This window comes from Cupressus sempervirens, chromosome 8 (genome assembly GCF_028749045.1).
Source record: "Cupressus sempervirens isolate cs-2001-9-10 chromosome 8, ASM2874904v1, whole genome shotgun sequence".
In the NCBI taxonomy this organism is placed as follows: Eukaryota; Viridiplantae; Streptophyta; class Pinopsida; order Cupressales; family Cupressaceae; genus Cupressus; species Cupressus sempervirens.
The window spans coordinates 374,297,746-374,319,946 of NC_143125.1; the positions used below are offsets into that span (position 1 = coordinate 374,297,746).

The 22,201-nt window shown below is 35.2% G+C and overlaps 1 protein-coding gene across 3 annotated transcripts in view; it reads right to left on the reverse strand.

Annotated features, from left to right (window-relative positions):
* MAA3 (P-loop containing nucleoside triphosphate hydrolases superfamily protein) overlaps positions 1-22,201 on the reverse strand; it is a 294,471-nt gene that overhangs the window by 52,643 nt on the left and 219,627 nt on the right. For 2 of the 3 annotated variants that reach the window (XM_089797784.1, XM_089797783.1), the window contains one exon: positions 15,274-15,327. In XM_089797784.1, the coding sequence (XP_089653910.1) occupies positions 15,274-15,327 (54 nt within the window). The remainder of the gene's footprint in view (positions 1-15,273; positions 15,328-22,201) is intronic. The other variant, XM_089797785.1, reaches the window with a different exon arrangement.

Sequence of the window (22,201 nt, forward strand, 5' to 3'; positions counted from 1 at the left end):
GTAGATATGAAGCCTGGCAAAACGATTCAATTACAATGACCTCAAACACTCTACAAGTATTTGCAATGGTACATATCCCGACTTAAAAAAATATTCCTTAAATCAGCTTTGCACTAATGAAAAGGTGGGATAGGGATAAAGGTTTATAAAACATTTTCTATTTATCAGCTTCTTATTGACAGAACAACAGTACGAGATCATCTTTTAGCTTCTGTTTCAGAAACCCCACCTTTTCAAGATTTAAAATGATCTTGAAACTATATTAATGGGAAGCCACACTATTCCAAACTACTGTTCTAAATTTATTACAAACATTAATGGCACCAACACTTCTAGGAATATGATGTTTCTGATGATTCATTCTTTACTTGTGCCTTCAGAAAAGTGCTTGTTAAAAGTTTAAAACACCAACCAAAATATCTAACTAATAGAGGAATATCATTTGAATTTCATCGTGAGATGCATGGATGCTGACTTTCAGCCCTAATGACATTCTATTAACTATTGTGCTAGACAATATTTTAACTTGCTTCCACAGATATTTGTGGGTGCTCTCACTGGTGATTGGTTCCCACATTTATCTTGTCTTTTCTGTTGCTATTTCATTTATGAATAATAATTTAAGATTGTATGCAAAGTGGTTATGCACTAATATAACTTAACTTATTTTGGAAAGGTCATTTCTACAGAGAGGTTATGCATTGATGTAAAATTAACTTATTTTGGAATAGTGTTTTCTCCAGATAGAGATATTTGAACCAATTGATGAAGATGAGCACAAGTCCTTGTGTATGGTGTGCTGTCCATAATCTTTGATCTTTTTGTTGGAATATGTGTGATATTGACCTGTAGTGGTCCTCAACACAGTTTCCTTGCATTTTCTAGAAAAACACATTTATTATCTATGGGGCAAGGTGCACTGAGTTTAAGGTTTTGTGTTTCATAAGAACATCCCTTGTTTCAGACCAATTTTTTGCTTTCCTCTCTCAGTGTAATTTTGTCAAACATCTTGCTTGCAAGCTGAACAAAGATTTTATCAAGTTTTATCTTATTTGTTTGAAGGCTTGCTGTTGCTTGGACAGATTTAACAATGAGATTGATAAGACAAATAAATTCCACAATACTACCTTTGCATTCACATTTCCATTTTCAGCAAAATCAATACATAACATACATTGAGTCTTTCAAACTTGTACAAATAGAACTAACAACAAATAACATCAGTTTGATACTAAATTCTCTTAACCAATGAATACAACATTACTTTTGCATACCCAGATCGCTGCTTGTGAATGGAAACATATAGCAGCAGCCTTGGCTTCCCATGTCCAGACTTCTATCTTTATACCCAGCCTAATACAGTGCCCAGCGATTGATCATAGACTAATGCGGCTTCCTTGGCAGTGGTTTACAGCTGAGTGGAGAACATCAGATCATGTACAACCAGCCTGTGCGTACACAGACATGGTATGGATCCCTCAGATAATACACAGAGTGCTGCGACTCAGTCTCTAGCTTCCTCTACCTTGTGAGGCCAGTGTTAACCACTAATTCTGATATATTGTTAATGTCTTCAGCACATCAGATCATTTCCAGCAATGATATACCTCTTAAAAAGTCTCATAAATCTGCTACAGCAGTTTAATATCTTCTAAACCCTTGGCACTTTACTTCCAAACTCAAACTCTCAATTCAAACCTTTCCTGGGAATTACAATCTTGACAACCAACAATAATAGTCATTGATAAGATTTGTCTTGAAGCTCAATATACAAATTCCCCTGATTGTATCTTGCAACCGCGAGAAGAATATTAGCATAGAGGGATTTCTTCCTCCCCCTGCAGAGAACCTTCACGATTTTGCCAATTTCATATAAAATCAAAGCATATTGAAAGAGAGTTCTTCAATCCTTTATATATTGCCCTTAGAACAACCTCTACAGTTATTTTGTCAATGTGAGGTGAATAACATAACAGCCCTGTACAACATGTCTCTCCATTCTGTTCTAAAATAAAGCATACAATTTAATTTGAATATTTCCTATGTTACCCGAAAACGCGTTTCCACCTCTAAGACTCAGGTTTTGGAAACGGGGACGGTTTCAGGGATGGGGGGACAGCAGGAAACGTTTCCAAGCTGTCCCCACCTAGATAGGAAAATCAGAAACACGTCCCCGAAACACAGGAAACGGTCAATGAGTTTCAGAAACTTGTTGACTATCCTGGGGACTGCATTTTCATTTCCTAGAGGTTTCCGGGACTTCTAAAAAAAGTTTCCGATTTTTACCACAAAAATTAAATAAGCCACCTGTGGACCCCTCAACTTCAAATATATTAAAAAATAAAACTTTTAATGTTTTTTATATAGACTTAGGTTTGTTAATATAATAATAACTCAATGTTTTCATTTCCTATCTTAATGTTTTATTATATATAATCATAACCTTGCGTCCATTAATAATAATAATAACTGTATACTTCTGTTGTTACATGATCCATTATCCCCACGGATATCATACAAATCTCTTTATCTTTAATGGTTTAATTTATATTACAAATCTAGTTTAGTTTAAAAGTTTAATTGTTTAAGTCTTAACTTTTCAATGTTTTCATTTTGTTGAAAGTTGATGTTTTTCATTGTCTCATTTGATTCATTTCAGGACTTACTAATGGTATTGTAAGTACTTAGATGATGATTGAAAGTTATTATTTGAATTTTCTTAGATAATGGAAAATGATGCTATTTAGAATTTTGATTTTCTATGACATCTCAATTAGATGCTAATTGCTATGCCCTATGATCATTGATGAATCAATATTTGATGAATGGAATTGATGATTTTAAACTATGTTGCTGTGATGAATGTAGAAATGATGAATATTTTTGAAAATTCATATATATATATATATAGCCGTTCCCTGGCGTCCCCTATTCCTAGCAAAAAAAAACCGTCCCAGTAACCCGTTTCCCCATCCCCCTGTCCCCTCATCTCGGAAACTTGGGGTAATAGAATATTTCTCACAAACTATAGACTAAGCATTATTAATGTTAAATATTAACTTTATTAACACAATAAATTGTAATGCCCCCGTTTTGGCTGGCATCGTTTTGCATGCCAGATTAGTCTATCACAAACTCTTGTAGACGGGTGGTTGTGATGAGAGTCATTCTAGCGTTTATTTGAGAATTGGATGGTTTATTATGCTCTTGGAGATATTATTTATATTTTATCATTACTTCTTATATTGGGCCTACATGTTATAATTTTAAGTTGAGTTGCACTTTTTATTTTATAAAGTTATTTTATTATAAAAGTGCATTATAATGGGATTTTATAATGGATGCTTCTAGAAGTTCTTAGTAACTTCTTAGAAAAGTGAATAAATAGAGGATTTGGCCTGTCATTTTGGATACCTGATTTGATGATTCTACTACCTTTTCTCTATGAGCATTTGTGGCACCATCTAGGTCTACAAATTTTCAATTGGTCTTTGGGAAGGATACCTCCCAGTAGATCGCATAACTGAGGGGGTGAAAGATCCTCTGAAGGCTTGCACTTTGGAGATAGTATCCAACTATCTCAAGCTGAGCATAATTTGTGGCCAAGGGCCAACATTTCAAGCATTCAAATTGCAGGAGTTCAGTGACAAATTGAAGGTGTTTGATCCAAAGTTATTCACAGGATTTGCCAGGTATTGCGACCTCCATTACTGGCATTTTCGTCAGTATTTACAGGAGGCATATTATGAGATCAAAAGTTCATTAGAACTGACCTAAAAATTCATGCAATTGATACCAATCCACTCCTTTGGCATTGGCGACCAAGTCTACATAAGATTCAGCACTTGCAGAGTCATCAAGCAAAAAGAAAAAAAAATCACAGAACTTGGGAGCAATATTTATTTCGAAATTAATCCATAGCAGGTTGAAACTTAACAAGGGTTAGCTAGTTGCATTCCTGAAGTCTGGGTGCTCCAATCCGGGGCAGTTTCGTCACTTTTGCAGGGGAGAAAAAATTCAATAAAAACCACAGGTGCTGCACCACAATTTTTCTGCCATTTTCGTCAACAAATAAATTTATAAAAAACCCTGCAACCTAGTCGCAGGTATTTAGGGATTTTGGGCGACACAGTTTGGATGAAATTTGTCACCTTTCAGTGGAGGTAAAAATCAAAACGTGCAGAGCCCTTGCTGACCTGTATGGCCCAACAGACACACCCAATTTTCACAGAGAGAGTTCATGCTTCAAATTGTCCATCCGAGGGTTGATAGAGCAGACCACTTACAGTTTGGAGTTTGAATCAAAATTCAGAAAATAGGTGCTAGCAAGAACACAAGTAGTACAGTACGACCTGTACCTGCAGCAAGGTACGGACAAACTTTGGCACTCCCAGCTGGTCCCAATTTCATCATTGTCTTCAGCCAAGTTCGAGAGGATGCATTTGCAAGTTCCAGGTTCCTCTAATCTCAGTTGTAATTGCCTATACATGCATGTGTTAAAATTGCTATGAGGGTTTGCAATAATCAGTCACAGTTGTACATGTTATTGGCATTAAGATTTCATGTGCTGTCCATATGTCATGAAGATTTCTAGATTAAGTTGTTGAAATTGTCCCCAGCTGTGTAAGTGATTTGTAACGTAGAATTTTATGTGCCAAATTTTGGCATCGTTTTGCATGCCGGATCAGTCTACCATGGACTCTCGTAGACGGGTGGTTGTGATGAGAGTCATTCTTGCGTTTATTTGGGAATTGGATGGTTTATTATGCTCTTGGAGATATTATTTATATTTTATCATTACTTCTTATATTGGGCCTACATGTTATAATTCTAAGTTGAGTTGCACTTTTTATTTTATAAAGTTATTTTATTATAAAAGTGCATTATAATGGGATTTTATAATGGATGTTTCTAGAAGTTCTTAAGAACTTCTTAGAAAATGATGCTTCTAGAAGTCCTTAGTAACTTCTTAGAAAAGTAAATAAATAGAGAGCTTGGCCTCTCATTTGGATATACGGGATTTGGTAACTCAACTACATCTTCTATGAGCATTTGTGGAGCTTGATAGTTTGCAAATATTCAGCATAATCCTTGAGAATGATACCTCTCAAGAGATTGCATAATTGAGGAAGTGAAAGACCTTCTGAAGGGTTGCACTTTGGAAGTGGTATTCAACCATTTCAAGTTGAGCTTAATTTGTATATTCAAACTACTTGAGGGTTTGAGTTTTTGGAAGCAAATCCGAAAAAAGCAGTCCGAAAAAAGTAGTCCGAAAAAGCAAGTTCGAAAAAGTAGTCCAAAAAAGAAGATCCGAAAGAGCAATCTGAAAAAGTAGATCCGAAAAAGCAAAGCGAAAAAGAAGATCCGAAAAAAGCAAGTGAAAAAGCAGAACAAAAAAAAGCAAAGCAGAAAAGCAGCATTGGAGAAAATTATTACGGCCATTTACAATAAGGTTCCTTTGGATATTACATGCATTGTTCTTATCATTTAGATGCATATTAGGGGGTAAGGCTGTACGTGAAAGTTGTAACAGATTTAAGCATTATTCATGCAGATGTAAGCCAAGAGTCTTGGCCATTTCATACTAGCATTGTAGTTGACATTTTATGTACAATAAAAGAAACATAAGTTGCTGGTCTAATATAGTGTAATTGAATATGTATTTATCATTCATGATCAGCTTATTAGTTTGCATACCAATTGTTTGACAAAATGTCAATTGGTTGTAGGTTCTTTTTTTTGGCATAACCAATGTTATAATTTTGCATCCCAAGTGTTTGTCAAAATTACTAGTTGTTGTAGCTGCATATTGCAAGTAGTTTCAGTCACATATATGCATTGAATATTGTCCTATGTTACCCCAAGTTTCCGGGACGAGGGGAGGGGGGGACGGGGAAACGGGTTTCCAGGATGTTTTTTCTTTTTGCAGGAATAGGGGACGGCAGGGGACGCCTATATATATATATATATATATATATATATATATATATATATATATATATATATATATGTGAATGTGAATTTTCAAAAATTCATATATATATATATATATGAATTTTCAAAAATATTCATCAATTCTACATTCATCACAGCAACATAGTTTAAAATTATCAATTCCATTCATCAAATATTGATTCATCAATGATCATAGGGCATAGCAATCAGCATCTAATTGAGTCGTCATAGAAAATCAAAATTCTAAATAGCATCATTTTCAATTCTCTAAGAAAATTCAAATAATCACTTTCAATCATCATCTAAGTACTTACAATACCATTAGTAAGTCATGAAATGAATCAAATGAGACAATGAAAAACATCAACTTTCAACAAAATGAAAACATTGAAAAGTTAAGACTTAAACAATTAAACTTTTAAATTAAATTAGATCTGTAATATAAATTAAACCATAAAAGATAAAGAGATTTGTATGATATCCGTGGGGATAATGGATCATGTAACAGCAGAAGTATACAGTTATTATTATTATTATTAATGAACGCAAGGTTATGATTACATATAATAATGGACGCAAGGTTATGATTATATATAATAAAACATAAAGATAGGAAATGAAAACATTGAGTTATTATTATATTAACAAACCTAAGTCTATATAAAAAACATTAAAAGTTTTATTTTTTAATATATTTGAAGTTGCGGGGTCCACAAGTGGCTTATTTAATTTTTGTGGTAAAAATTGGAAACTTTTTTAGAAGTCCCGTAAAACCTCTAGGGAACAAAAATGCAGTCCCCGGGACAGTCAACAAGTTTTCGAAACTCGTTGACCGTTCCCTGTGTTTCGGGGACGCGTTTCCGATTTTCCTATCTAGGTGGGGATGGCTTGGAAATGTTTCCTACCGTCCCCCATCCCTGAAACCATCCCCGTTTCCGAAACCTGTTTCTTAGAGGTGGAAACGCGTTTCCAGGTAACATAGATATTGTCAAAATAAGTTGCACATTCATGTTAGGTCATTCTTTAGTCGACTCAGAGTCTTCTTGCAAGCATTCTTATTGATGCTAAGTGAAAGAAAGAGCCATAAAAGCATACTGAAATTTTATATCAGTCATATGACCCTTGTATGCAAAGTGTTTTCTTGAACCTTTATCAACATTTTGGGATAAGATTTGAGCAGGTTCATTACATAAATCATATGAATGATAAATAAGTCTTGTCAATTTTAAACAATTACCATCGACCTACCTACAACTAGAGGTCCAATATGCCCATTAACTTACTAAAAATAGTAGGTGTACCCAAAACTACCTCGGATCAAGAAATGACCTGCAATCAAAATTGTCTAGGCCAAATAGCCTCTACGTTCCTTTTATGTCTTGGTTATCCTATGGAACTATAGCGAAATAGGCTAACAACAACATTGTGTTTTGAATACTAGAAAGGGAACATTACAATCTACCCTTCCCATAATCGCTTGTCCTCAAGCAATTTCAACTTTGGATGTTGCAATATTTGATCAATCTCCCACATAGCATCATCAACTAGTAGGTTCTTCCACTTAGCCAAATATTTCTTTCTCATCCCTCTCTTAAGTGTCCTCTCCCTAGTATCAATGCTTGCCTCAAGAGCAAGTTTCAATTTCCCCTCCTCATCCAGAGGTGGCAACTTTGGCTTGTAGGCCACCTTCCCAATGAGCTGACTGACTCAAAATGGCCAATAGAATCATGTCTTAAGTTTCCTTCTTTTCAGAAGAGTGTCTATAAGACTAGAGTTTCACATAAACCATATCACCAATCTCAAATTTTGCTCAAACCTGTGTTGAAAAACATATAACTTTTGTTGGTTTTGTACCTGCTAGATGTTCTCCTTAAGTGTCTTTATGACATCCTAAGTCTCCTATAGAAAAGCCTTAGGTAACTCTACTACTCCCAAAAAGTAAATCCATGAAGTTCAGAACTTTATACCCAAAAAATGTCATAAATGGATTCATCTTGTTAGTCATGTGGCAAGTGGTATTCTACCAATACTCACCCATGTGCAACCATCAAACCTGTAAAATGGAAAAATAGGATCATGTAAGACAAGTAATTTTCCCAATTCATATAGCACATTGGAATATAAAATCACCTGGAGACAAATATGATTAACACCACCTGATTAGATGCTAAAGAAATACCTGTGCTTGAAGGGTTTTTATTTATTTTTGCTTAGAATTTAAAGAGAAAGAAATGCCATTGGTATGCGAAAGACTAAATAAGAACAAATCTGATCAAAGCAAATTGAGAAAACTGATGTTAAAGGGTTTCAAGATGAATTTGAATGCACCTGGAAATGAAATAGGAGAAGTAAGTTTTCAAACCTAAATTCCTGACTATCAAAATCTTTGAGCGCAAACCAAAAGTCAGAGGTAACATCTGGAAGCGTCATATAACTCATCTAAATCATCTGAGCTCATTGGAATCATTTGATGACAAGCCAAACTCACAATTGGCTACTAGAGAGCCAAAAAACTCCACAACAAGGTCCTTTAAACAGCAGTATCAGTCTACAAGGACCCAATGATAGGCTAAATCTATCAACTTTGATGCAACTCAAAAATGAGGACATTACAAAAAGTCAAAGAGACAGAAAAAAGACAATGAATGAGTGCCTGAAGTAGCTTCAAAATAAAGAAATAGAAAGAGAATGGAATCAAAAATTTATCATTTGATGAACCCAAAAGCATAAAACTGAGATGCGTACTAGCAAAAATAACATTCTTTTAGAAAGAGACTAACCTAGTCAAGTGCGGCTGCTGGTACAAGAATTTGGTATGTGGATGCATGAAGATATTTTGAGGGATTTTGGGTGCATTTATATAGATATAGATACAGATTTTATGAGCAATTGTAAGAAGTAATGGTTCCAGTGATCAAACGATTTGAGACATGCAGATGTTAAATTCACCGAGCAATGATAGTGAAGGATTTCATTACTATTATGAAGACCAAGTTTCTGTGATTTGGGCTGAAAAATCTAAGGAACTTCACAGGGAGCATTACAGCTCCCTGTGCATGAGATTGGATGCACATCCATGTGCATTCATAGGGAGCTAACACTTAAGCCTCCCCATGCATCTGACTCTGCATCCGCCTCTAAATGCATCTGCTTTCACATCCAGGCACTGAGCAAGAGAACCCAGTAACTATGGAAAGAGAAACCACTTTGCATTGTTAAATCCTAACCTAAATAATCGTACAGGTCTGACAGTACAGACCATACCTCTCCTAAATGATAATATATCTTAAGAATGGCATTTGTTATTTATACCTATCTATCCTATAGATGCCAGCTATCTTCTTAGAGGTGCCTTTGTTAGTATTTGACTAAACTATTGATTAGTTAGTTAAGTTCTAAAGTTACTAGAAGTCACCGACTTAGGAAAAGGTTTTATTAATGTCTTTTGAAGGGTTATACTCCTTGAAGGAGACACCTCTTTAGCAAGGTATATGATCGGTTGTGGATGTAGAATTAGAGGACACACAGAAATACAATAGTCTGCTCCTCTATGCATTTCATTTCCAGCATTTGATAAGTCTGCAAAATATATATTTTCAGATCAGAATAATACAGTGAATTTATACTCAAGTTAATTTATACTTTCAGTCAACATACTGAATATTTAGTATATTAAAGAAGTTCACTCTCAGCCAATCTGGGTTCTGATTTTTAACTCTGATTCAGACTCAGAATTTGCAGAACTGTACATGGTAGTAGAGCCTAGTTATCAGATCTAGGGCTCTGCAAATTTTCAGTGATCAGACCTTTTACATTCAGTAATTGTCTTCCATTTCCAATGGCATAGTCAATCAGACCTGAAGATAGATTCGATGGAAGGGAACATTTTGAAGCATGGAAATTCATAATCTTGATGATTCTCAAAGAAAATAATGTTACACAGTTTGTTGATAGAGCATCCAAACAGCCACCTGTTGAACCTCACAAATCTATATGGATCAATAGAAACAGGAAAGCCATTCAAATCATATTGGATGGAGTTAATAATGACATTGTACCTATGCTTACAAAACACCAGACTGCCTACAATATGATGAATGCATTACGAAATGCATTTGAAATAAATAATGCAACGACGGTTCTTGCACTAAAGATACAACTAAATCACATCCAAATAAAGAAAGGAGAATCAATAAACTCTTATTTTCTAAGAGTCGCTAGTATTAGAGATGAATTGTCCAGCATAGGAACCATCATAAATGATACCGAATTAACGCTCATGGCCATAGATGGACTGCCAGAATCATGGGAAACATTTGCACAAGGAATAAGTGCTAGCACAAGGAATAAGTGGTAGAGATCAGCGTCCCAATTTTAACAGACTTAAGAATGATTGTCTTCAGGAAGAATCAAGAAAACTAAAGAAAGGAGGAACACCTAAAGTGGAAGATGAAGAACTTCATGTTCTTAATGCCAATTCTTATAAAGGCAAGAAAAAGCATTTCAAGAAAAATAAAGGAAATCAGAAGAATGGCAAGCCCAAGAAAGACCTATCAAAAATAAAGTGTTTCAAAAGTGAAAAATTTGGACACTATAGATCTAATTGTCCAGAAAATTCCAAGCAACAAGCAAATTGCACAAATGTTGTTAGAGAAGAAGAAACTTATGATCCATAGAATCATGTATTGTATTCCTCCTTATCAAATGAAATCTCAAATAAGGCATGGGTGATAGATAGTGGATCCTCCAGGCATATAACGGGATACAAGGAAACTCTAGATTTCTTGACCGAGAAAGTTGATGGTGAAGTTACTATTGGTGATAACTCAGCACATTCAATTAAAGGAATTGGTAGTTGCACTTTGAAGTTAAAGACAGGAAATGCTCTTCTTCTTAAGGATGTACTATATGTACCAGGGATAAAAAGGAACCTAATATCAATTACAACATTAGAAGATGATGGACACAATGATGCATTCACGGATGGCAAAGTATTAACTTGGGCTAAAAACTCTTCCATCAAGAAAGCTAAAGTAATTGGTCAAAGAAAGGGATATTTGTATGAACTGAATATAGAACCCATTCAAGCCCTTGTTCACAAAGCAAAGGATTCAAACGAAATATGGCATAGAAGATTAGGGCACCTAAACTTTAAAACCCTATCTACTATGGAAAAGATGGTTACCGGATTACTAAAATTAAACCAAGATCACCCTAGTATTTGCAAAGGGTGTGCCCTAGGTAAAAGTACTAGAAGTCATTTTCATGATAGTACTAGAAAAACAAATAAAGTACTAGAATTAATTAATTCAGATTTATGTGGACCCATTTTCGTTCCCTCCCTTGGAGGATTCTGGTATTATGTCTTGTTCATAGATGACTTCTCTAGGAAAACATGGATTTACTTTTTAAAATGCAAAGAATCAGAAGAAATCTTACAAAGATTTAAGGAATTCAAAGCATTAACTGAAAATTTTTTAGGACGTAAAATTAAAACCCTTAGAACAAATAATGGAGGAGAATATACCTCAGATTTGTTTAAAACTTTTTGTAAAGAATCGGGGATCAAGAGGGAGTATACTGTTCCTTATAACCCTAAACAAAACGGGGTAGCTAAAAGGAAATACAGGACAATTATAGAAGCTGCTAGGGCTATGATTTTTGATCAAAATCTAGAATACTATCTTTGGGCAAAAGCCTCTTATACTGCCATATACATCCAAAACAGAAGCCCTCACTCCTATCTTAAAGATAAGACCCCTGAAGAAGTATTTACTAAAATAAAACCTAATATAAGTCATCTCAGAATTTTTGGATGTCCTATATACATTAATGTGCCAAAAGAAAAGAGGACCAAATTAGAACCATCTGGAAGGAAGGGTATCTTTGTAGGGTATAGTGAAACTTCTAAAGCATATAGAATTTTCATACCTGGACAGAAAACTATTGAACTTAGCAAAGATATAATCTTTGAGGAAGATCTTGCATTTAAAAGAGCAATAAATTCCCATGAACCCTCTCCTTTATCAAATTCTGAAAGAATAAGAGAATCTGAATCTCAGAGGGAGAACTTAGAAGAGGTCGAAGATGAAATAAACCTTGAAGAAAGTTCAAAGAAAAGGCCACTTTGGGCCATAAAAACAGTTGAAGCAGCTCAAGATTTTGTTGCCCCTTCAGGATCTGTTAGAGAAAGTAAAAGACCTAAAAGATTCTCTAGTTATACAGCAAATATGATTAATTTATCCAAAACAGAGCCAACCAAACCTTCTGATGCTATTAAACATCCAGCCTGGAAAGAAGCTATGACAGAAAAAGATCAATCAATTATGAAAAATGATGTTTGGGAAATAGTTCCTGGGCCAAAAGGAAAATCCATTGTGTCTTCAAAATGGATATTCAAAATAAAGCATGCTGCTGATGGAAGTATTAAGAAATATAAAGTCAAATTTGTAGCCAGAGGTTTTTCTCAAAAAGAAGGAATTGATTAGAAAGAAACTTTTGCTCTTGTTGCCAGATATACTACCGTTAGAGCTGTCTTAGAAATTGCCGCATCTAAGGGATGGAAGGTACATCAAATGGATGTAAAGACAGCATTTCTCAATGGAAAGATTTCAGAAGAAGTCTATATAGAGCAACCAAAAGGTTTTGAAACTCATGATCGAAATCCCTTTGTTTGTAGACTCGAGAAAGCTCTTTATGGGCTTAAACAGGCTCCCAGGGCCTGGTATGAAAGGATTGATAAATATCTCACTAGCTTAAGATTCTCTAAGAATGAAGCTGATCCAAACTTGTATTATAAAAGAGATAAAGATGGTATGGTAATCTTGATATTGTATGTTGATGATTTATTAATCACAGGTGATGATAATCTTATAGATCAATGCAAGAAAGATCTTATCAGAGAATTCGAGATGAAAGACTTGGGTCTTCTCCATTACTTTCCAGGATTGGAAGTGCGACAGAATGCCGATAGTATCATACTGAATCAAAGGAAGTACACTTCAGATATCTTGAAGAAATTCGGAATGTGGAACTGCAAGTCCATGTCTTCTCCAATGGAGACCAATTTGCATAAACTTAAAGAAGCAGCTCCAAAATCACCTCCAATAGATTCTACTCTCTACAGGCAGATAATTGGGTCTCTGATGTACCTAGTAAATACAAGACCTAATATTTGCTATGTTGTTCATGTATTAAGTCAGTTTATGTGTGAACCTAAGGAGATTCACCTAGTTGTTGTTAAACACATTATGAGATACCTTCAAGGTACTCTTAACTATGGACTAAAATATGAGAGTTGCTTTAGATTTGCATCGATTCACCGATTTAGATTGGGGTGGAAGTGTTAAAGAAAGGAAAAGCACTTCAGGATGCTATTTCAGTTTAGGATCAGCTATGATTTCATGGATATACAGAAAGCAATCTTCAGTAGCTGAAAGCTCCACAAAAGCTGAATACATTGCAGCAGCAATGGCCTCTTGAGAAGCAGTATGGCTAAGGAAGTTACTTGTGGGATTATTTGGGCAAGCCATGAATCCTACGATCATTCATTGTGATAATCAGAGTTCCATCAAGTTCTCAATGAATCCAATTTTTCATGATAGATCCAAGCATATTGAAATTCCTTACCATTATGTAAGAGATATGGTAGACAGGAATTCTGTTAAATTGAAATACATTTGTACTGCAGATCAGACAGCAAATATACTCACCAAACCTCTATCTAGAGTAAAGATAGAACATTTCAGAAAGAGACTTGGTATGGTTGAGTTGTAATTCATTTGTACTCTTTAGTTATTAATAAAGTTAAATTTTATTTGTTAGGCTATTGACAGTTATGGGCTCCACCATGTGTAATCATTATTTAGAGTTGACAATCTCTTAGATAATGCCCTAACAGTAGATTTTACTGTAAGATCCAGGTGAATTTTTAGATCGTCTTGTGATATTGACATTGCTATGCTCATGGGTCACAAATTGGATAAAGAAAGAATTCTAGAAATTCTTTGGGTTTATCCTGTATTATGATAGATCTTAAATTCAAGGTCTAGTTGTGATTTAGAAATACCAGTTTCTATGAGTCACAACATGCATTTTATCACTAGTAGCAGTGATTTGTCATATTACAGGCTAAGTAATATGACTTTGTATCATATGTTCCATGATACCACATAGGAGACAGACAGATATAGAGTATTAATACTTGCTTACTCATCTGTATTGATGATAGCTAGATATAAATCTCTCTGTAGGATTATCAGGTTAAGAGGGAGTGTTAAATCCAAACCTAAATAATCCTACAGGTCTGACAGTACAAACCGTACCTCTCCTAAATGATAATATATCTTAAGAATGTCATTTGTTATTATACCTATCTATCCTATAGGTGCCGGCTATCTTCTTAGAGGTGCCTTTGTTAGTATTTGACTAAACTATTGATTAGTTAGTTAAGTTCTAAACTAAAGTTACTAGAAGTCGCCGACTTAGGAAAAGGTTTTATTAATGTCTTTTGAAGGGTTATACTCCTTGAAGGAGACACCCCTTTAGCAAGGTATATGATTGGTTGTGGATGTAGAATTAGAGGACACGCAGAAATACAATAGTCTGCTCCTCTATGCATTTCATTTCCAGCATTTGATAAGTCTGCAAAATATATATTTTCAGATCAGAATAATACAGAGGAATTATACTCAAGTTAATTTATATTTTCAGTCAACACACTGAATATTTAGTATATTAAAGAAGTTCACTCTCAGCCAATCTGGGTTCTGACTTTTAACTCTGATTCAGACTCAGAATTTGCAGAACTATACATGCATGAGCTGCAAGTGCTTAGCAATTATTTAAGGAAATAGATGTCAGCTTGTATGTCAATCATCAAAAAATTGCAAATGCTAAGCCTGATAATATCCTCCTAAAACACGTGCTGAGGGGGCCTAGTTGTTGCATTATTTGTGTTGTAGGAAACTCCTTTTTTCAGTTCTCGTAATATCCAAGATTAACAAGCCTCCCATTCTTGTTCAATTTTGACATTTGCACCTTTTTGCATTTCCTTTTTACTTACTAAGCCTTCAATCATTATGAATGTAATAAATTCAAGTTTTCTTAAATGAACTAATAATGAAATATTAACAGAACTAAAACCAGAGTACTATAAAAGAATGGAAAATAACATAAATAACTAAATCATTACCATGTAGATAGAGAGTAATCTTATGATAAATACATAAGTTTTCAAAATATGACCATCCATCAGTAAAAGAATTTTAATAAATATACTTCATAACAAGAGAAAAAGGAACTTGTTCCAGAACATACAAGAATTACTTGTTTGCATCCATGGAGCAAAGGAACTAGAGTTGCTGGCTCCACCTACATCCATTCAGACAACATAAAAAGCCAAAATTAATGGAATGTTAAGTAAATATTTGTAATTGACATTAACAATAAAAAATCAAAATTATCTTACTAATAATATCAATAATATAAGAATGTACTTTCATGAATCTTACTGTCTAACAACTTGAATTGGGTGATGCCTTACCTTTTCTATGATGTACAGAAATAAAACAAAAAATTAAACTTAAGCATGTACAATATGGAAGAAGTCAAGTTACAAGCCAGTAATATAATCATTGAGCTAGTGTTCAACTGTAATCTCACCTGATGTATTCTCTCTCCACACTAAACTTGCCTATCCCAAGCCTTATCTTTTCCACAAAACACTTTATCCCATATATTATAGGCCCCTGTAATCCAAAGATCTCAATTTGATGAGGGATGATGACCTCTCCAAAGAAATTCACTTTCTTTCTGATGTGGAATCCACTGAGAAAAGCAAGCACCATACAAGGAAAAGTGACTGCATTTCATGAAACCACGTGCCAAGAGTGTCGATATAAAAGCTATCATTCCTTCTAATTCATATTGGTTGAAATGGGTGACTAATAAGGTTCCTTTGTAGTGTCCCCATTTTTGTCGGCATTGGAGTTTGAGAGATTAGCCTATTATTGTGATCCTCGTAGGCTAATTATTGTGAATAGAGGGTCTTCTGTGGTAGTGGCTTGGCTTGGGATGGTCTTGTCTTCTCCGCAATTCAGTAAGCTGCAGGTTGGTCTTCATTTGGCTCAAATTGGACTTTGTTTGGGCTTAGTTTTATGTATTTACTATTTGTGGTAAGTTGGGTGTTGATTGAGATGGACGCTTTCTATTTTTGGAAAGTGCATTTGGTCACATGGAGAAATAACAGGTATGACTCCTATTTCAGACAGTATATTAAAATGATGAGTATTTTGGGAGTTATTATATTTTTAGTGGCCAAATTATTATTAAATCGCTTATTATAAAGTTATAATTTAACTTTACAATTTCACATGAGGGTTGAGTCGTCATTAGAAGGGGCCATTTATTATATGCCTAAGCCAAGTATTAAATATTTAAAGTGATGTCATGTTGGAAAATTTCAAGAGATAAGTTCATTTGAGAAACTTTCCGAGTTTCTGAAGTTGAGTTCTTTTATAAACTTTTATCAACAAAGCATTATAAATATGAGCTCATTTCATTGTAAAAAGCACACTTGAATATTTATTTTCTTTTGTGGCTTTCTGAGTTCTAATTATTTGTGCCCTTGTTGAAGTGTAAAGGTTTGATTTGAGTGTTTGATTCTAGAGCTTCCTCTACTGTTTCTACTGTGTCTGAGGACCTAATTGTCCATTGGTGAATTCAATGTCCTTTCATACTGTGCTTCCTGTAGCTGAGAAGACAAGTCTTTGCTGAAGAGGATTGGTACATCCAATTCTGTGCTGAGGTATGCAAGATTTATTTGATTATTTTTGCCAAGCAGATTAGGGCATTTCCCTTTCTGTAATACTGTAACTTGGAAGGCTAGTAAATCTGCATTTAGAGGTGTCAGTGTGTCTTGCAATTCTGGATGCCAATTCTGCTGCTATTTAGAAAGTATTTAATTTGCATTCTGGTGTATTGGCTGGGTATTTGGACTCCCAGAATTTCTTGGTCTGTGGTGAGTGGTTCCCTAAGTTTCAAATGCCATAATTACATATTACTGGGCATTTGTTTAACCTGCAAATTGAGTGTTTTATTTATGCTTTTTGGGAGCAGTTTCATTTGCACTTTCAGACATTACTATCTCTGTTTGGGGCATCCTGAATACTCAAATTTTGGGCAGCTAGTATCAGTGATCGGTGTGCCTGGGCCTGGGTGGTAATTTCTCTTCCTTTAGATCTGTTCTGGACTGCCTCCTAGCATTTCAATAGGCCTGGTGTGAGTATACAAGCTGGGCAGATTTCCTCCTTGCGAACAACAGTGGCTGTGTGGGGAAAATTACAAGTAAATGTGTGCATTTAAGACTGCTGCAATTCATGTGTGCACTCACAGATTTGGAGTTTTTAATTTAGACTGGGTTCCTTGTTTAAATTTTAATCGTGAATGCAATGAAATTTGTTGAGAATATTTGTATAGTTTGCAAACTGGTCAAAATTTTGAACTGCTGCAAGTTGCCTTGTTTCTGGATTTTCTTGCATGTTGAATAACATTTTGCTAGATCATGAGCAATTGTGATGTACTAATTATAGCATTGAAATAAAGTCATTAATGGTGAAACAATAATATGAGTTTTTAATTGCAAGCTTGAGCATATTTTGATGGTTGACTTAGTAGCTAAAAACTCTGCAAATTTTATAAGGATCTTATTTCCAATGGCAAGAGCCAGTTGGGCTTATCACATTCCTAAAAGTAAAAGCTATTTTCTATGTTTTTTATTGGTGCTTACCCTGGGCCAAAGACTTTAAATCTTGGTTTCAGGAATTCCAGAAAACAGCCATGTTGCCTGAAATCTCTATGATGACACAACCTACTGAAAGAAGAAACAGATACAAATTTTCCAAGGTGGGCCATGGTTTTTGACGAAATCAGGCTCTTTATGAAACCATTAGTCTCCTGCTTTCAATTTATTAGAGAAACTACCAAGGACTGTTCCAATCTGGGCTCAATCGAGCCTTCTAAATAGAAAATATGGGAAGGTAGGAAACCATATAGGAGAGTATATGACTTTTGAAGTCACTAGACAAGGAAGGACACTAAACCATATTATGATAGCTATACATATTAATCAGGACAGATCATTTCTATGCAGAATTATTCTTCAGATGAGAGATTTAGAATGAGAACAACCTATTGACTACAACAATATTCCATTTTGATGTTGAATTTTTCATAATCATGGCCACACTCCAAACATTAATCCTACACAACATTTAAAATACCAACCAAATGTAGAAGAAAACAAGAAAAATATATTCCACAACAAGAATGCTGTACATAAGTAGGAGATATTTTTCACAGCAAGTCAAATTGTAATATTACTATCAAGGTTGAACTGTGTAGTTTTTGAGTCAAATTTGTTGACCAATGTTTCATGATCAGTGTTTCACAAGAACCCATCACTCAAGAGAATGAATGGAACACTTGGCACTGTTTGTATCTAGGTGATGCTCACAGATGTGAATGGCCAAAACTTCCCAAGAGGTCACCCATCTGAGGGCTACTTCAGCTCAAAAGTGCTTTTAACTAGAGAGTTTCCTCCAAGTTTAAGCCCACTTCGCTTGCAACCTCATTTTCAATACTGTAGACAACAGAAGTGTATCCGCATCTACAGCACTACGAAGAGATCAATGCACAACAGCTACACGAAAGTCAAAAAATCAACAAGGTTAAGTTGTTGCACACTAAGGCACGAAAAACCAAGGCTACTAACACATCAGCCTCTTAGTTCCTTAGTCCTTTGGAGTGTAATACCATGGGTTGGGAATTTATTGTATTGATAAGATTTTACCTCAATATGTGTATTCTGGAATAACATTAGTTCTTTGTGAAGGTGACAGAATCACTGATGCAGGAAGCTTAATATTCTATTCACATAGATGACTCGAGTCTATTGTTTAACACAAATACATGATACCTTCCAACCACAAATACTATTAATTGTTCATGCCATAAGAATTAATTTCTTACAATAACTATAACAGCCTACTCGTTACTCCTTGCAATCACAGAAATTGATTATTAAGTGTCACATACAGATTTCTTCAGGAATTTCAAAAATTTAGTCACACAAGCAACTATGCGAACCATATATTATCATATATCAGCCTTGAAGGTTGATCATTACGAAGTAGAGAAAGAGTAGATGAGGATAGAAGAACCTGGGATTGCTCGATATCCAAAGAGGAGAGCACAATCCTATTAGTTGATGATTGGAGCCATAAATTTATTAGCTTCGATGGCACTATTCAATGGTCCTCTGTATGATTCCAATAATATCAAGGCACTCAGAACTTGAAGAACCACCTCACGAAGCCAAATCCTTTAACCCAATGCACTATTTGCAGCCTCATTATCTTTGTTCTCCACACCATCAACAATGGTACTGCTCCACACTCCTATACCAAGCCGTGTTGGCTACAAATGATACAGTCTCTAGGCACTCTACTCATGATGCCCAAAATACACACAACCAATATTCGAACTTGAAGATATGACCCTCGTACACACATGCAGTCTAAGCGCATTGTCAAGATCTAAATGAACTTGCTCCTTACAGCTTCTCATCAGGTTCTTGTCCAACTCATGGTATGTGAAGGGGTAACGTCCTTTATTCTCTATTAATCATAGAGTGACTAAGACAGAATGTTTTCTCAGAAAATGTTTAACCTAACTCTCCAAAAGCCAAGATTGTCCACATATACTCGCAGTAGAATGGCTGCAGAGGGTGTTACAAAGCCTTGAACATGCATATCGTGAGTTGGTGGAGATTACAAGGGAGTCACTCAGATTAATAGAAGAGGGAGTTAAAAGTAAGATGCCATCCAAGTGGAATACCTTTAAGGGCCATGTAACCAAACAAAATATCCAAAGTTTCTCCTAACGATTCTTGAAATCAGACAAAGTCTCAAAACCTTCCACAAGACCATATTAAACAATTGCCACCGTGCTCAAGGAATAATTTTATATATATATATATATATATATATATATATATATATATATATATATATATATATATATATATATATATATATTATTAGGCCAATGTGCTCAAGGAATAATAGCATTATTATATATTTTAGGCCCCCTCGCCATCCCCTTTTAGAACAACTTTAGCCTATCGGGATGCATAAATAGGCTAAGTGTAGGTGTTGATGGTCATGCCAAAGGGAGGGGACATGACATTGAGGCTTTTACTAGAATGAACACTGTGGATACTAAGACTAGCAAGAAGGGCAAGAAATCTCTAACCTCTACTCTCCCTGAAGTTCCAGACACACCAAGCAAATGAGTCACACTCACTATGAAATTCAGAGAAACAATCCATTATCATAGTATAGCAGAAAACTATACAACCATTAGAAGAGTCAGAAAGAATAGGACAAAATCTGGTGGCGATAATAACCCTGATCTTCATCATTCTAAGATTTTTCGGAAAAAAAATCCACATATGATTTAGCAGTCCTGACTATAGTCCATCTTAGTTTGATGAAAACGGAACTTAAACAAAGACATAACGTAGCTTGGAGAATTTGTTGTAAACCCAAAGTCGTTGGACACTTTTGAGAAATAATATCCTATGTAGTCTTCATGGAAATGGTCTGTAATGTCCCCAATTTAGCAGGTTCCACTAGCTTGGTGATGTCAGTTCATCATCGCAACTCGCGTGAGCTGACATTTAGATTTGAGGGTCTTAGTTGGAGTGAATTGCTATTTATAGTAAGTTGGACGAGCAGATTTTCCATTTTTAGCAGTGTAGTTGTAGCACCCTACGTCCAAGCTTCATCAATACTTTGGTTGGGCTTCATTAATGAGTTGCATATTGCAAGTTATTAATTAAGTTTAACTTAATGAATAACTTCATAAGTCTTAATTTATTTAGATGGTGTGAAGGTGAAGCCTTGTTAGTGAAAAATGTATCAAAGAAGCTATTTGGCATTTGCGTGTGAGAGAAGCTTCAAGCCTTAAAATGTTATAAAAGAACTCCTCATGAGGGATTGAATATATCATTATTACAATATTTTTTTATGAAATCGAGTAACAAAGATTTTGGCGTGTGTCTAGATGAAGTCTGAATTTCCCTCCAATTCTGATTATACTTTGAATTGGCTCAAGTTTCTAATACTCTGAGTGTAATTTCTGCTGTTCTATCTGCAAATTGATCACAGTCTGAGAAGTGCTATTCTGCAAATTTCTCATTATACTGGTTGAAGACTGATTAGAAAAGGAACATCATTGCTGAGGGTCTAGGTGAGTGCCTCTTGCAAGGTTCAAGGATAATGCATCAAGCACATACCCTATCATGCATCATTATTTTAATTTTTTAAGATGCCAAAAACAATACTGATTAAGCCCAAAGATGCAGCTGCAACTACCAAATCTCTTACTTTTCAACAATGGAACAGGAATTGTTGTATGAAATAGTGGTATTGATGTGACCGTACTATGTCAGACATAATAGGAAAAAGGAGTGTGTATGGCTTGAAGACAAACTCATACAACTTCAAATAATGCATATACAACTTACAAGACGAATCATGTGACCAACAAAAGGCCATGTATGATTAATAAGATGGGTAGTACAATTAACAATATAGAATATATGGTTGGCAGCATGGATCGTACAAATGAAATTCAAGTACAACTTGAAATTCAGATACGAGTTATTTTTATTTAGGCACCCCATCTTTCTCACTTGCTTGTACGATATACACTTTCTCATTATTATCTGGGATATATTTCAGTCCATCTTAGCCAACACAAATATATGGCTAATGGAAAGAGGTCTTAAGTGCATCAAGATCAAGTAAGGGAAAGACTTTGATACTATTGGTCCAATTGGGCTAAAACCGGAAATCAGGGGGAAAAGCTAAGGACGGTGCTTATTAGAGATTAGAGGGATTCCAAAGTTCAAAATCAATAGGGGCAAAGCTACAGTAAAAGCACTTGAAACGGTTGTTGCAGCGGAGCTTGAGAGAATTCAGATTGTTGCCAGTAAAGATGAACTGTAGGAGAATCCTACTCTTGAGGTAACTCATGCCATAGATGCAGAGGTGATGTCTGCCATACTGGAATCTGCACTAGTGCCCAATGAGTTTCCCATGTCTCCTCTTGATATGAACGTGGATTCTTTCTCCGTAGTGCAGGTTCCTACATGCTCCAGAAAAAACGTTTGTGATACCCA